The following is a 17,247-nucleotide window of genomic DNA, read 5'->3' on the forward strand; positions in this document are numbered from 1 at the left end:
CCCTCCCCTGCACACGTACATGCACGTGCATGCTCACTCTCAAAAAAAAAAAAAGAAAATTCTTTAAAAAAAACAAAACTTGGGGCGCCTGGGTGGCGCAGTCGGTTAAGCGTTCGACTTCAGCTCAGGTCACGATCTCGCGGTCCGTGAGTTCGAGCCCCGCGTCAGGCTCTGGGCTGATGGCTCAGAGCCTGGAGCCTGTTTCCGATTCTGTGTCTCCCTCTCTCTCTGCCCCTCCCCTGTTCATGCTCTGTCTCTCTCTGTCGCAAAAATAAATAAACGTTGAAAAAAAAATTTAAAAAAAAACAAAACTTCTCAACAGAAACAATGGAGACCAGAAGACAATGGAAGATCATCTTCAAAGTGCTAAGATAGAAAAACTGTTAGCTTTGAATAGAGATCTGTTTAAACAACTTAGAGACACAGAGACATTCAGACAAGCAAAATATCAAGAGTACGAGACATTTACGTTTAGATGAGAAAGGCCAGAGACATCGTAAGAAAACTAAAGGCCAAAAACAAAACACAACAAAACAAAACCTTATAGGCTAATATCCCTCATGAATATCGATACAAAAAAAAAAAAAAAACTGTAATAAAATATTACCGAAAGGAAGATAGCAAGATTTTAAAAAGGATAATACATCATTACACAGTGGGGTTTACAGAAGTAATACACATTTGGATTAACAATCAAACTCAATACATATAATATGCCATATTAATAGAATAAAGAAGAAAATTATGTTATCATCTCAACAGATTCAGAAAAAATATGACAAACTTCCATACTCATTCATGACTAAAAAACTTTCGGAAAACTAGGAACAGAATTAAGTAGAAACAAAAAGCATCTATGAGGAATCTACAGCTAACGCACGTACACGCCAAGGCAAAGATGTCCATTCTTACTGTGGACATTGTACTGGAGGTCCCAGCCAGTGCAGTCACTCAAGTAAAAAAAAAAAAAAAAAAAAGCAAAGGCATACACATTGGCAAAAATGAAGTAAAATGCTTCCTGCACAGGCAGAAGTGATCACCTGTGTAGAAAACCCTAAGAAATCTATAAAATACGATGGAAGTAAAATACACATTAATCAATTCTATTTCCATATGTCGGCGACACAAAATCTGCAAGTAAAATAAACTGTTAAATAGTTCTTATGTTATTTGTGAAGTGATGTTACATTACTTGAGGGTAGACGGAGAGAGGTCAAAGGACACATGTTGTAAATCCTAGAAAAACTGCTAAGAAAGAAAAGCGGGAGGGCCTAACAAGCCATAGTGGATATAAAATAGAAATATGAAAAAATAATTAGTCTGAAAGACAGCAGGAAAAGAAAATAAACAAAACAAGATAATAAAGAACAGGTGGGATAAGCAGAACACAATTACCAAGATGGTAGACCTAACTGATGGCTCTCAACTGGGGACAAGTCTGTCCCCCAGCCTGTCCATGGGGCATGTGACAGTTTCTGGAGGTTGCTGCAATTGGAGGTGATACAAACGCCATCTGGTAGGCAGAAAGCAGGGATGCTGCTAAACACCTGCAATACCCAGGAGAGCACCCCAGACCAAGGTGTCAGTAGCTGTCAGGCCGAGAAACTGACTTAAACCCAACCATATCAATAATTACATTCAATATAAATGGCCTAAATATGCCAATTATCAGGCCGTCTGGCTGGCTCAGTCGGTAGGGCTTGCGACTCTCAATCTCAGGGTCGTGAGTTCAATCCTCATGCTGGGCATAAAGATTACTTAAAAAGAAAAAAAAAAAGCAGGGGCGCCTGGGTGGCTTAGTTGGTTAAACATCTGGCTTCAGCTCGGGTCATGATCTCGCAGTTCATGAGTTTGAGCCTCACGTCTGCACTGTAAGCGCAGAGCCTGCTTGGGATTCTCTCTCCCTCTCCCCACCCCCCCTCTGCCCCTCCCCTACTTGTGTACGCACGCGCTCTCTCTCTCTCTCTCTCTCTCTCTCTCAAAATAAATAAACTTAAAAGAAACTAGAGATTGTTAAACTGAATAAAAAAATAAGACCTGACTTCATGTTATCTTCAAGAAATGCACTTTAGTTATAAAGGCACAGATAAACTAAAGGTAAGAATGGAAAAAGATATACCAGGCAAACTCTGATTGTAAGCAAGCAGGAGAGGCTATACCACCACCCAAGTAGACAAGGAATATCACCAGAGATAAAAAAGAGATACTACATAGTGATAAAAGGATCTATTCAATAAATAGACAACAATCCTAAATGTATAAGTACCAAACAATAGAGCTTTAAAATGCACGAAACAACACAACAACGTGACTATATTGAATACCACTGAACTATATACACTTAAAAGTGGAAAAATGATAAATTTTATGTTCTGTATGTTTTACCACAATTTTTAAAAATACGTGAAGCAGAAACGGACAGAAAGACAAATGCACTATTTCTGTGGATGGATTCAACCCTCCCGTCATGGTAACTGGTGGAAGCAGGCTATCGAAGGCCCGGAAGACCGAACCACACCGTTGTGTTAGCACGAGTCTGCCAAAAAGCAGGACCTGCCAGTGGAAGCAGACACGCGCGACATCTGTCTGGGCAAACCCAGCCGGAAGAGGCGGGGAGAACTGTCAACTCACAGTGCAGGTCTGCGACCCGAGATGGAGACAAGGGAAGGAAGGGGAGTTGCACAGGCTAATCTCCAACCGCAGTGCAGTTCTAGAAAGTTGTGGCCTTGCCATCAGGAACCCCCAAGCCAGCGTCACTTGTCAGGACTCACCAGCTTCATGGGCGTAGGTGTGCCTTGTGTCCCAGCTGCACCCAGTCACAGGCCGGGAGCGCCAGTGGGAAGCGTGGTTCTGGGTGGGCACAGCGGCAGGCCCAGGGCTCCCCAGTTACATACACCCCCGCAGGGAGAGAGGGTAATTGAGATGAGGCTATCACCAAGTGCCACACAGAATAAAAAGACACAGGTGGAGAAAATATTCGAGGCTTATTTTTTACGACTGGATCAGGATACACAAAACCTGTTTTAGAAAACGGAAGGCACAAAGCCACCATCCATCTTTTTAAACAGTATTTCTATTGCATAAAGCCAATCCTTCATTTAAGATATTATTTAAAAATGGGATCTTTACGGGGGCGCCTGCGTGGCTCAGTCGGTTAAGCGTCCAGCTTTGGCTGGGGTCATGATCTTGCAGTTTGTGAGTTCGAGCCCCACGTCAGGCTCTGTGCTGACAGCTCAGAGCCTGGAGTCTGCTTCGGATTCTGTGTCTCCCCCTCTCTCTCTGCCCCTCCCCCACTCACGCTCTGTCTCTCTCTCTCTCTCGAAATAAACATTAAAAAATTAAATAAATGCATTGCTGATTTACAATGAGATGCACGCTGAAGATTAAGCAATCATGTTTACTGATGGCTTCACTGTGCTTGTCGTGTGGACACGAACAACGTGTCCCTTTCAGGGGCTCTCACGGTCCAGGAAAAGGACAAGACCCATCAACACATACAGGAACTAAGCATTACTGTCACTGACACACAGGTACGGGGGGGCCATGGGAAGGACATGGTCAGCTCCGACGGGTATGAGGGGCGGGGCGGACAAGATTGCTGCCTTCACGATGCCAGTTGGCTGAATCCCAAGTGCCTCGTGGCATGGGAGTCTCTCGTTTCCATTTCTACAATGATGAAATACGTTTACATATACAAGACTACATACGACATGACTTAGACAACTGCTTAGATGGTCATAAAATGAACGTCCACGGAGTCCCGACCCAGCCTGGAAAAGGGAACGTCGAGGGCGCCTTTGAAGCCCTCTGGGCCCTTCTCCCTACCTGCATACCCTCATGCCACCAAAACCACTATCCTGGAATTGGAATTTATCCCCTTGCTTTTCACAGCTTCATCACATGTGCACGTGCCCTTACGCACTACGGTGTACACACGTGCCCAACACAGACTCAGACTGGTGAGCCAGCACGTGGAGGTTCTGGCCCTCAACCTTCCTGACTCAGAAACTCAGTTTTTACAGTGTCCTATTGTGTTCAGTGCCCAGGGTGGTTGCCTTGTGGGCATCTCATGCACAAGAAGTTAAAGTTTAAGCCAAAAAGCCAGTTTATTACTTTATAAAGAACTAACGGTCACACAAACCAGAATGCTCACGTACGTAGGACCTGTACATTCTTCCCCACTGGCTGATGCGCATGGGCAGCAAGTCTCAGTCAAAAGCTGCTTGGCTAGCAGGGAGCAATTTCTGAGCAAGCCACGGTAAGCGTTAGGGCCGGCCATGCCAAGGGGGTCTCAGCTCTCAAAGGGACTCCCAGCTGCATGGGTAATTCGCCCCGATTTTTCCCAAGTTACCCAGCAGACTATACGCTCTCTTCCTGCCGTCACATCCTCTTTTCTTCTTTTTTTTTAAGTTTATTTATTCTGAGAGAGAGAGGATGAGCAGAGGAGGGGCGGGGCCGGGGGGGTGGACAGAGGATCTGAAGCGGGCTCCGTGCTGACAGCAGAGAGCCCAATGCGGGGCTAACCTGGGTCAAAGTCGGACGCTTAAGCGACTGAGCCACTCAGGTACCCCTCCTTTTTTCTTTTGATGTAGGGACAGTTCAGTCTTATTCTGGCCTGGGAGTCACTCTTCTGTCTCTTTAAGGAGACTCTGTCCATTTCAGGGCTCATCTATTGTATGCTGACTCTTACATTTCCCTCCTTTCCAACTTCCCAGGAGCACTTCTTGTTGCCTTGTGGCAACTTAACCCCCCTCAAAATGGAAATCTAGCGATAAAAAAATTTAAGAAGAGACTGATTTGAAAGAAGCCAGTGATGATTTTCTGAACAAACACTTCACCACCAGGGTAGCATTCCACCAACCTCCTCAGGCTCCTTGGCAGGCGGTTTTCCCTTCATACACAGGACAAAACTGTACGAAGGGGAAGCGTTCTTTGCGAGTGAGCTCATGGGAGCTGTGAAATGTGACAAGGCTTTCTTCATGAGTGTCTCTCGATATGCCAAAGCTTAACCTTTAGGAGAAACTGCTAGCATATCAAACAATAGGTCGAAAATACCTAGAAACATTTAAGAAGACTCTAGTAAGATATTCATCAAATTCAAAAGAACTGTTTCACTTTTATCCTTCTTTTACTAACACAGAACCACAGTTTAAAGTTTAAATATTTACATAACTATTTGATGATCCAAAAGTTAAATCAAAGCATCCCCTTTTCTGGAATAATTTCCTTACTTCCATAGGGCAAATTGGAGTAGGGAACATCCACTGGACTTGAAGGAAGTCCCTAGGGCCTGGGACACCACCACTAGAGAAATCTTAGAGACAGAAGGCAGATTACCTACAAAGGAAAACAATTCGACGGCCAGCAGGAGTCCCAGCAGTGGTGATGATGATATAATACCTTTAAAGTGTTGAGACAAAATAAACATCTGAAGTGAGGTAGGTTTCAAGTTTCACTTTCCCCCAAATACTCATATCCAAATGTCCCACACCATTTAGTAGAACAACCTTGTAATAGCATCTTTGCAAAACCTCAAGCGATCATATATGTATGGATTTTCTGGGTTCTCTGTTCTATTCTTTTTGATCTGATCTCTTTATCTATTCTTGTGCTAACAACCACAATCAGCTTAATTACTGAAGGTTTATAAGCCTTGCTAACCCAGTAGAGCAACCTCTCCCATCTTGTTCTTTTGCCATTAGTATCTTGACTCTTCTGGAGTCATTACAATTGCAAATACAATTTTAAATTACCATTAGTTAATGAGTTGAAGCAATCCATGCTGAGGATACCAGTGAAACCCTATACCGCAATGCTACTGACATGCCAGAATTTAGATCATAGGATCCTAATTAGTCAGTTAAGCATCCAACTCTTGATTTCAGCTCAGATCATGATCTCAAGGTCTGTGGGATCGAGTCCCAAGTCGGGCTCTGTGCGGGGCATGGAGTCTGCCTAAGATCCTCTCTCCTTCTCCTTCTGCCCCTACCCTGTTTTCTCTCACATGCATGCACTCTCTCTGTTGAAATAAATGAGTAAACTTAAAAAAAATACACACACACACACACACACACACACTTGGTAAAAGTCAAGGAAACATTCATAACATTCTGAAGCATGAGGTTCCTGACTGGAAAACATCACAGACATGTTCCCATGCTCAGGCCTCTCCTTCCTTCCACTGGGAATATTCTGCCCCCGCTGTAACAGCACGTCCATCATGCTGCTCGCTGTCTTTGGGTCTCCATTCAGCTGTCACTGCTCAGCGAGCCCTTCCCTGAACTTCCTATTTAAAATTGCAACGCCCCGCGCTGCAGCTCCTCACCCCCTCCTCTGCTTTATTCTCCCCTCAGACCCCCTTCTTGTTCGTCTGTGTGTTGGCGGCTCTGGCTCCCCACTAGACTCCGAGTCCCCTGAGGGCAGGGGCCTTGCCTGCCCTGTTCTGTGCCTCTCCAGGACCTCAAGCGGGCCTAGCACACGGTGAGCACTGGGTACTTTTTTCTTTTTTAATGTTTATTTATTTTTGAAGGAGAAAGAAACAGAGTGTGTGTGTTGGGGGGGGGGGGGAGGGGAGCGGTGCAGACAGAGAGGGAGACAAAGAATCCAAAGCAGGCTCCAGGCTCCGAGCTGTCAGCACAGAGCCTGATGCAGAACTCGAACTCACACACTGCGAGATCATGACCTGAGCCGAAGTCGGACACTCAACCGACGGAGCCACCCAGGTGTCCCCGCACTGGGTACTTATTGAATGAACTCCTGGAGACCCAAGTGCAGACAAGCTGCAGAAGTGAGAACCAGGTAGTGCAGAGACTGCTCTGGAGGCGAATCCGTGGAATCTCCGCCATTCACCGAATGCTAAGAAGAGAGGTTATACAATTACTTTCCAAAGAGAAAATCAGAAGCTCAGGTCAACTTATCGTTCCGGTCTGTTCTTACGTATTTCACACCCATATATTTAACAAGTTTATAACATTTTTATACTCGTTATTAGCTCCTCACAGTTTCTTGTGCTTTTGGCACAAGCTAGAAGAACTTCTTGTGTCTCCATCTGCCCTCTCCCACTAACTCGTGTAGGAAAAAAGGTTTCCAAAAGTATTATTCTTGAAAACACACGACAGGCTGTATTTAGCACATATAAGGTCTGCTTTCCTTCTTTAGAAACAGAACTTCATTTAAAAACATCATCTTTCATCCATGCCATACATGGGTTCATGAGAGGGTAGACTAACTTTTATTTTTATTTACCTTCCTATAAAATCTTAGATTTCCCCTAAATGAAACTAGTTGATGCGTCTCTCAATTTTCACTTGGAAATTCCAGAGACTCTGAATCTGGTTTCCACTGTCTTCCAAATCTAGACTTTTGTGGAGGCCCTGTCTTCTCCCATAGGAAGCGAGCATAATGGTCAGGCAACCAGCTGTGTGGCGTGGAGCGGGAATCTTACCATTTCTTTATTTGAAAAACATGGGAATCGTGCCAAATTATTCTAAGACCTAGCCAGCTCTGAGGACAAAAATGACCAGAACAACAAAACAGTTAATCCATCTCTAGGATCACGTAGCTAATAACCGACAGCCAACACTCAAAACAGAGCTTTGTGTTGTTGTGTTGATGCAAGTAAATACGGGGGCGCCTGGGTGGCTCGGTCAGTTGAGCGTCCAACTCTTGATTTTGGCTCAGGTCGTGCTCTCACAGTTTGTGAGGTAGAGCCCCACATTGGGCTCCGTGCTGACAGCGCACAGCCTACCCGGGATTCTCTCTCTCCCCCTCTCTCTGCCCGTCCCTCGCTCACTCTGTCTCTCTGTCGAAAACAAACTTCAAAAACATTAAAAAAAAACAAAACCCAAAACAAGGAAATAGGAAAACATTCTTGTTACCAAAAAATTCGAATGATTCCACCGCATTTAAAGAAAACAAAAAGATACTTCTTCACACCCCCTCCCTTAGCCTACCCCATTCTCAGGCCCCACAGAGATTTAGAGAATCATGATGGAGAGTCAGGAGTGCTCCTGCAGACCTTTTCCCGTATGTTTTACAGACGATTTAGCTTTCTTTTCCCACCCCAGTATTCTGATTCCAAATTCCGTGTTCTTTCCAAAACGGAATTTTTATTTTGCACTTCCTTTGTGATTTTCCACAATTACGGGTTTGTATTCTATACCAAATGGGTGCTTGAAAAATGTTTTGGATACTTGGGGCTGTCAAGTTTGGATTTTGGCCCCAGTAAAATACATTTTTTTCTGATCCCTCCATCAGAGAAAGCCAGCGGACGTATACATATAATATATGACTTTTCCTGGAGTCCCCTCTTCATCTGCTGGTTCCAAGAATTTGTACTTGATTCTCCCAAACTCTGGGCACCCCTGGTGCTAGGACATCACCTTCCTTCAGAGCTCATGGGGCTCATCATAGGATAAAGAGAAAGCTAATTCTAGGTAAAACTATAAAACTGACGGTCAGGGGTAACTGTAGTTTCATTCGGGGAACATTACACTCGCTTTTCTCTAAGTTTTTGTGAGTTTGGTGGTGAACTTTAAAAAACAGTCATATAATTATATTTTAAAAAGGACAATACAATGGTATCAATAAGCCACATGTGTTTTATAACAGAGAACTGGGTTGAAATGCAACCCGAGTAAAGGGTCTGAATTCACACTTGGCCCCTAGCCCACACAGCCCACAAGGGTCCCAGAGCTGACCCTGCCCCAGAAGCAGGTTCCAGCCTACAGTCTCATGTGCGAGGCCCCACCCGCCTTTCTGGCCTTAACCCACGCTGCTCATATCCTTGCCCTGTGTTCCACTTCCATCCAAATACACTTTCTGGAACACACACACACACACACACACGTGCGCGTGCTCCAACCCTACACCTTAATGCCAAAGATGACCTAGCAGTGAATTAAAACCTAAGGGGCTAGCAAATGTACCCTGCAGTGTTAGAGGTCAGAAGAGCAGGCACCCGCGAGAGGAGTACTGACTGGCAGCCGGCGCTGGGAGTCTACTGGACTGCTGAAGACGTTCTGCATCTTGATCTAGGGATCACACGGCTGTACAACTAGGCTAATTCACCAAGTTGTACATTTGAAATTTGTATGCTTTATGTCAAGTACACTTCAACTAAAAAGTGAGAAAACAGAGTGAAACAGAGAACCAAAGTCTGCTCTACTCTAAACTTGTTGAGACACGTTTTATGACCCAGAATATGGTCTCAGTGAATGTTCCATGTTTACTTACGAGGAACACACCCTCATCTACTGTTGGGTGGAACGTTCTGTAAATGTCAATGAGACAATGTCAGCTGATGGTGTCACTCAGCTCTTCTATATTTCTATATCCTTGAGAGACGAGTGCTGAAGTCTCCAACTAGAATTGTGGATTTCTTGGTTTTTCAGTTATGAGACTTTTTGCTCCGTCTATTGTGGAGTTTGCTTGTTAAGGTACACACATTTAAGGCTGCTGTGTCTTTTCCAATGGAATGGCTCTCTTTAACCTTAGTTATTTCTTTGCTCAGACCACTTTGATATTCACATCGCCACTCCAACTTTCTTTTAATTAGCATTTACATGACATACCTTTCTCCATCCTTTTAATTTTGTTTAATGTTTATTCATTTCTGAACAACAGAGAGAGAGACAGAGCACAAGCAGGGGAGGGGCGGAGAGAGAGGGGGCCACAGAATCTGAAGCAGGCTCCAGGCTCTGAGCTGTCAGTGCAGAGCCCAACGCAGAGCTTGAACTCATGGACCACAAGATCATGACCTGAGCTGAAGTCGGACGCTTAACAGACTGAGCCACCCAGGCGCCCCCATCCTTTTAATTTTTAATTGAGTTTCTTATGAACAATATATAGTTGGTTCATAATTTTTTCCTCCATTCCGGTAACTTCTTTTAATTGATAAGTACAGGTCATTTCCACTTAATATAATTATTGATACGTTTTAATCAGGTCTATTATTTTGTTTTCTTTTTTCTTTTTTTACTGTTTATTTCTTTTGAGAGAGAGAGAGAGACAGAGTATGAGTGGGAAAGGGGCAGAGAGAGAGGGAGACACAGAACCTGAAGCAGGCTCCAGGCTCTGAGCTGTCAGCACAGAGCCTGACGCAGGACTCGAACCCATGAAATGTAACATCATGACCTGAGCCGAAGTTGGACGCCCAACTGACTGAGCCACCCAGGCACTCCTAAACACAAAAGTCTTGTCTAAAGACGTCCATAAAAGCCCACTAACTACAGGAATAGTAGAGCCACACCAGGCCATGAGGGAGAAGCCATAACTCAGTCACCTTGGGAGTCTCTCACAAAAGCCACGTACTCAATAAACCACAGATATCGACTAAGTAGGTGAATTTGACGATGATGTGTCAATATTTATTTAGTGCCTGCCAGCATCTACAATACACAGACGTGCAATGCCTGAAGTCAACCAACACAGAACAGAGGTTGGCTGAGATTCTAACAGCAATGTTCTATAAGGAGAGATCTTATTTCAGATGTACCTGTTTGGGTAGCTAGCCAATACTGATACTAGTCCTTTCTTCATAATAATTTCAGCACAATAACTAGAGATCATTTAACCGAGTCAGTCAAGGTACCCTGAGAAACAAAAATATGTAGAAGAAAGTACCAACTTCCAAAGTTTTCTATTCCATATTAACACTAAAATGTTCTCTTTTAAAGTGGTGCTAAACTTCTAGAGGCAGGGGGAGAAAAGTAAAAACAAAAACAAACCAACGTCTTTAGTTATATTCCACTTCAATTAAAGATGGTTTTCAAGTAGTGTTTGGGTGAGATACTAAGGCCAAATCGGAAGTCAATTACCCCATCCTAGGAGACACGAGCGTGTCCAACGTCGGCCATGCCTCTTGCATACTAAGGAGTAAAGAAAAGCAAGACTCACCTCAAAGTTGTACTTCTTCATCTGGTTGAAGTGTCTGCAGTACAGATAGAGCATGCCGATGCTGCTGCCCACCGCGATGTAGTCCCCATTGGTGTCGAGAGCTGTGAGGTAGACCACGACGGAGCGGAAACCCTTCTGGACCTTTGTGGGAATGGCATTGAGGAGATAGTACAAAGGGCAGAACTCTCTGAAGGTAACCGGTTCTGATACTGATGCCATGGCCGAGGTTTCCGCAGATGATCTTCAGGCAGGAAAAGGAATGTTTGATTGGCATCTGGGGAAACCTGGGGGCTAAAGAACAAGGCGTTGTAATTCTTTCAACGTCTGGTCACGCCAAAGAGAAGTCATGTTTAACGGTGGGCGCGAGGAACTTGCAGGTGGGGAAAAATTACAGCTGCGGCTTATTTCAACGGAGAAAGTAAACCAGGGGTCATTAAGATCACTTCGAGCACTTTAATTCAACGTGCACGTCAATATGTACTGGCCTCTATAATTTATACTGTGCTAATAAATACTACGGAGAAACAGAAAGAATATTAGAAACAGTTCTTATTCTCGAGCAGTTTATGATCTAGCCAGGCAGGCAAAAGAAACAGTGAAGACGCACAAAACCACATGTGATTGGGTGCGAAGCTGTAGGTCTTGATAAGAGGGACAGAGTAGTGGGAAAGGCTTCACTGGAAACATCCTGAAGTACAAAGCTCGTGAGGACGGACGGAACATGAAGAGAAAGAGGAAAGCCATCGTCCCAGGAGGACAACGAACCAGTCCTGGTGTGGAAATACACTCGCTGTGTCGAGACAGCAGAGAAGCACGTCCCCCAGCTGGATGCCTGCAGCCCCCTCGATGCTCAGAGCCTCCGCGATGCACCTGCTCCACCCTGACACCCGTACCTCTTGGCACTCTGAGTTCAAAGCCTCCCGCAACAAAGAGACTCAGTCCTTACACAGTGTGTTGTCATTTATGAAGGGTTCAGCCCCTCATTTACTCCTTGTCCCACCTGTGAGATCAGTGGCGTCACCTCCAACTTTGAGAAGGGCCTGAGGACCCAAGGGTCACAAGACTTGCCCGTGACCACAAAGCCGAGACCCGAGTCCAGGTCTTCTCGCTCCAGGTCCTGAGTCTTTCCAATCGCGCCATCACAGCTCTGACAGACAAGCAGCAGCTACAGGCGGTGCCCGATCCTGATTAGAGCTGGAGGGGTATATTCTAGTCCTTCAGTTCTACGGAGACTTTAAGTCCCTCTAGTAAGAACTTGTTAGGATGCCGGATTTGCGGTCTGCTGAACTCTGGCCTTTTGATTTCTATAAAGCTGACTGACCAACTTCAAGTTCTCTTATAACGAAACTCACACCCAACTCATTCTCACCCAGGGGCCCCAACACTGGGCTGTCCCTCCCACCCGGAATGCTCTTTCTCCAGGTGTCACTCAGATTTTGTTCTTCTCAGCATATGGGTGTCTGCTAAAATGTCCCCTTATCCACGAGGTCCCACCTGACCACCCCCTACAGTGTGCTTCCTACCACCACCACCAAGCCCTCTCTGGTCCCCTCTCTCTGCTTTACTTGCTCACACTTCTTCTGCCTTCTCTTTTGACTGGCCGTCTCTGCCTGACCCCCTCTACCATCACTGGTCTGTAAGGCCCACAAGAGCAGGGCCACATCTGCCTCACTCACCTCTGTAGCCCCCAGCACCTCGAAAAGGATCAGGCATATCAGAGGCACTCAGTAAGTATTTACTGAATGGATGAATGAGTTGTGTACGAGGAAAATCTGCAAGGAAGGAAGGAGTGACAAGAGTGGAAGACCAACAAAATAATCTCCTTTTCTCCAATCTTGCCTCAACTCACTGCAGGGATAATACCCCCCTGGATCTCTATGGCATACCCAGTGATCCAAGCATTTTCAGATTCCTGTTTCATTTGATAATCACAATACTCAATACGAAGAAGCAAGCAGTGTAATTTGTGAGAGCTCCTCTAATGGTAATGATAAGAATCACATCCCTCTGTGATGGTTAAGAAAATTGACTGGGGCCCCTGGGTGGCTCAGTTGGTTGAGCAGCTGACTCTTGACTTCGGCTCAGGTCATGATCCCAGGGTTATGGGATCGAGCCCCATGTTGGACTCTGCGCTGAGCATGGAGCCTGCTCGAGATATTCTCTCTCTCTCTCTCTCTCTCTCTCTCTCTCTCTCTCTCTCTCTGGGCACCTGGGTGGCTCAGCCAGCTAAGCATCTGACTCTTGATTTTGGCTCAGGTCATGATCTCACGGTTCGTGGGTTCGAGCCCCGAGTTGGGCTCTGTGCCGACAGAGTGAAGCCTGCTTGGGATTGTTTCCCTCTCTCTCTCTCAAAATAAACAAACATTAAAAAAAAAAATCTCTCTCTCTCTCTCTCTCTCTCTGTCCCTCTCCCCCTCTCGTGCGTGCTCTGTCCCTCTCTAAATTTCTTTTTTAATCTTAAAAAAAAAGAAAGAAAATTGACTGATACATCCCTTTGTAACAGAGGTTGAAGCTCTGGGAGGTTCCGAAACGTGCCCAAGCTCACATAGCTTCAGCGCATGTGCCACTGAAGTGAGCACACACATAGTTTTAAATGGCTGACGCAACAGGCATCTGGATGGTGAATGCTGTGCCGTCCATACAGCAGCACGGTTCATAAACCTGTAACTAGGCAAGGGCAAGACTATTCCTTGATTTATGCAAGTACTCCAGAAAGGTGGGCGAGACTCAGATGATGCAGGAATCAAATGAAAATGAAATGGCCTCATGCACTCAAGTGAAAACAGTTGCTGACAGATACCACGGGAAAGGAGGTAGATCGCTTAAGGACATGGGACAATAATCCAAAATGCAAAGAATGACAATAGCAATAGCACTAATCACTAATGCTATTACTTCATAGAAACTATCCTTAGCACACTAACCCATTAAATCCTCGCCAAATCAGGACCACTGTTATCCCCATTGTACAGATGAGGACACTGTTGCTATTTCAACAATCTTTCCATCTTCAAGCCTAAGGCAGCATAGGAGCAGTTAAAGGCTTTGTTTCCTTGATGGGCGTGTACATGCGAACACACTGAGAAGCCATAATTTATATACCAAGTTTTTAAAATGAAATTTTGTTTAAACAGTTATAAATGTTCACCATCAAAAAATTGAAGGGTGCCTAAGTGGCTCACTCAGTTCAGTGTCCAACTCTTGATTTTGGCTCAGGTCAGGATCCCACCGTGGTGGGATTGAGCCCCACGTTGGGCTCTGTGCTGAAGGTGGAGCCTACTTAAGATTCTTCTTCTCTCTCCTTCTCTCTCTCTGTCCCTCTCATCTCCCCACCCCCAGCTCGAAGGCACGCACACTCTATCTCAAATTAACAAAAAAAATTGAGGGGCGCCTGGGTGGCTCAGTCGGTTAAGTGTCCAACTCTTCGTTTCAGCTCATGTCATGATCTCATGGTTCATGGGTTCGAGCCCCACATCGGGCTCTGCGCTGACAGCGCAGAACCTGCTGGGGATTCTCTGTCTCCCTCTCTGCCCCTCCCCCCTTCTCTCAAAACAAACTGTAAAATTTTTGAAGTATGGAAAATTACAAAGAACTAAATAAATGGCATTAATAATCCCATTGTACAGGGGTGCCCAGGTGGCTCAGTCGGTTGAGTGTCCGACTTTGGCTCAGGTCATGATCTCACGGCTGGTGAGTTGAGTCCCGCGTCGGGGAGTCCGTGCTGACAGCTCAGAGCCTGGAACCTGCTTGGGATTCTGTGTGTCCCTCTCTCTCTGCCCCTGCCCCGCTCACGCTCTCTCTCTCTCTCTCTCAAAAATAAATAATAAAACATTAAAAAAAAATAATAATCCCATCGTACAGAGACATGCTATATCTACAGGTAGTGACAGACACACATGTGCAGACACACACAGTTTTTCACTTTATAAACCAGAAGCATTTGCCATTTCATTAAATATTCCGCCAGAACATGATTTTTAATCTGTACAGAAAAGCTGCAGCGAACACACTACATGCATAAACCAAAATTTTCCGAACCAAAATGTTCTAATTTCTGCTTTAGCGGACGAGACCTCCTCGGAAGCAAGTGGAAGGACTAAGCACTTCACAAACGTCAGCTAGTACCATTTCCTCCTTTCAAAGCCATTTTCCTCAAAGCAGCTCTGTCAAATTTAAAAATTCATTCCCTTGATCTGATACCATTCACTTGTCAGCTCCATAATCTCCATACGAAGGGATCTGAGACTGCGGCCTGGTTAGAAGGGGCCGGAGGATTTGCCTCGAAACTCATCTGCAGGGCAGGTACACTATTCTAACTTGGATTATACGTTTACTTGCGGTGGCTTAGGAGGTATTCGTGGAAGGACAGAGTCCCTGGAATCATCTCTTTGGCGCAATCAACGATAACACTATCAACTTCAAAAATGTGTAAGGATCCCTTCACTTGCATGCCCCAGCACAGATTAAAAATTATCACAATTCTGTGGCAGATAATGGGCAGTATAATCAAATTTTGAATCAATTTTTGGGGCTGAAATCCTAGCATTCGTGCCTGACTTCTCCCTCTCCTTCACCCCCAGAGCAACCCCTCACCTCGTTCCATCAACTCTATTGCCTAACCTACCTCACACCTGGCCCCTTCTCACCAGCTGCGGCCATGCCCAGGAGGAAGCCATCACGTGTCTCACCTGGGCCTCTGCGACATTCTTCTAATGCCTGCTCTCCTGCTCCCACAGCTGCCCTCTAGAACCTAAGCTCACACCCAGCAGTGGGAATGAACTCTGTGACTTCATCGGAATTAAAAACTTTCGTGCTCCAAAAAACACCACCAAGGCACTGAAAAGACTACTCACAGAATTGGGAAAAATATTTGTTAATCACATATCTCATAATGCATTTGCATCCAGAACATATAGAGAACTCTTAAAAATAACAAAAAGACAATTCTTAAATGGACAAAGGATCCGAATACATGTTTCTCCAAAGAAGACATAAAAGTGGCCAATAATTTGGGGCACCTGGGGGGCTCAGTCAGTTGAGCATCTGACTTCAGCTCAGGTCATGATCTCACAGTTTGTGAGTTCAAGTCCCGTGTTGGGCTCTCTGCTGTCAGCCCAGAACCCGCTTCGGATCCTCTGTCCCCCTCTCTCTGCATCTACCCTGGTTGCACTCTTTCTCTCTCTCTAAAATAAATAAACATTAAAAAAGTGGCCAAGAAGCACAACAAAGATGCTCACCATCATTAATCATCAGGGAAATGCAAAATGAAAACACAATGAAACATCACTTTAAACACTAGGATGGCTATGATAATAATAAAAAAAGATACGTGTTAATAAGAATGTGAAGAAACTGAAACCCTCATACGTTGCTGGTAGAAAATAAAATGATGCAGCCACTATGAAAGGGTCTGGCAGCTCTTCAAAGGTTAAACAGAGTTACCACATGACCCAGCAATTCTACTCCTAGTTGTATATCCAGGAGAAATGAAAACATATGTCTACACAAAAATTTGTCCACAAATGTTCATAATATTACCTTCATAACAGTAAAAATTTAAAACAACACCAATTGTCCATCAAAACAACAGTATATCCACACCATGGAATATTATTCAGCAATAAAAAGGAATGAAGTTCTGATCCATGCATAACATGATGAACCTTGAAAACATGATGCTAAGTGAAAGAAGCCAGACACACAAGACCACATATTGATTCCATTTATATGAAATGCCCAGAATAAGCAAACCTAAAGAGACAGAAAGTAAATCAGTGACAGCCTAGGGCTGGAAGAAGATGGGAATGTGGGTGGAGGTGACCGTTAAATGGTATGGGGTTTCTTTTTAGAATGACGACAAAACTCTAAAACTGGTTGTAGTGATGATTCCATATCTCCACGAATACACTAAAAACCACTGAACTATATACTTTATTTCTTAAATACTTTGCACAAATTTTTCTTAAAGTTTATTATTTTGTGAGAGAGAGAGCAAGCGGGGAAGGGGCAGAGAGAGAAGGAGAGACAGGATCCCAAGGAGGCTCCACACTGTCCACACAGAGTCCCATGTGGGGCTCAAACCCACGAACCGTGAGATCATGACCTGAGCCAAAACCAAGAGTCGGATGCTTAACCAACTGAGCCACCCAGGCGCCCCAACTTGTACACTTCAATAAACGGGTAAATTATATGGCATGTAAATTATACATCAATAAAATTATTGCAAAAAAGAAGAAAAAGAAGGAACAGCTCTCCAACACCTATTCATCCTAAAAACTTCAGTAAACTAGGAATAGAGAGAAATTTCCTCAAGTGGACAAGGAATACCTATAAAAAAACAACAGCTAATAG

General features: G+C 44.6%; 1 protein-coding gene across 4 annotated transcripts in view; it reads right to left on the reverse strand.

The window, feature by feature from the left end:
- The window catches only part of TECPR2 (tectonin beta-propeller repeat containing 2), a 107,419-nt gene that overhangs the window by 82,792 nt on the left and 7,380 nt on the right, over positions 1–17,247 (reverse strand). For 3 of the 4 annotated variants that reach the window (XM_025918881.2, XM_086708763.1, XM_086708765.1), the window contains exon 2: positions 10,897–11,187. In XM_025918881.2, coding sequence (XP_025774666.1) covers positions 10,897–11,115 — 219 coding nt within the window. In that variant the 5' untranslated portion in view covers positions 11,116–11,187. Of the gene's footprint in view, positions 1–10,896; positions 11,188–12,572; positions 12,669–17,247 lie in introns of all 4 variants that reach the window. The other variant, XM_086708762.1, reaches the window with a different exon arrangement.

The sequence above is a fragment of the Puma concolor genome, chromosome B3 (assembly GCF_028749965.1).
Source record: "Puma concolor isolate L17-30 chromosome B3, mPumCon1.1.hap2, whole genome shotgun sequence".
Classification (NCBI taxonomy): domain Eukaryota; kingdom Metazoa; phylum Chordata; class Mammalia; order Carnivora; family Felidae; genus Puma; species Puma concolor.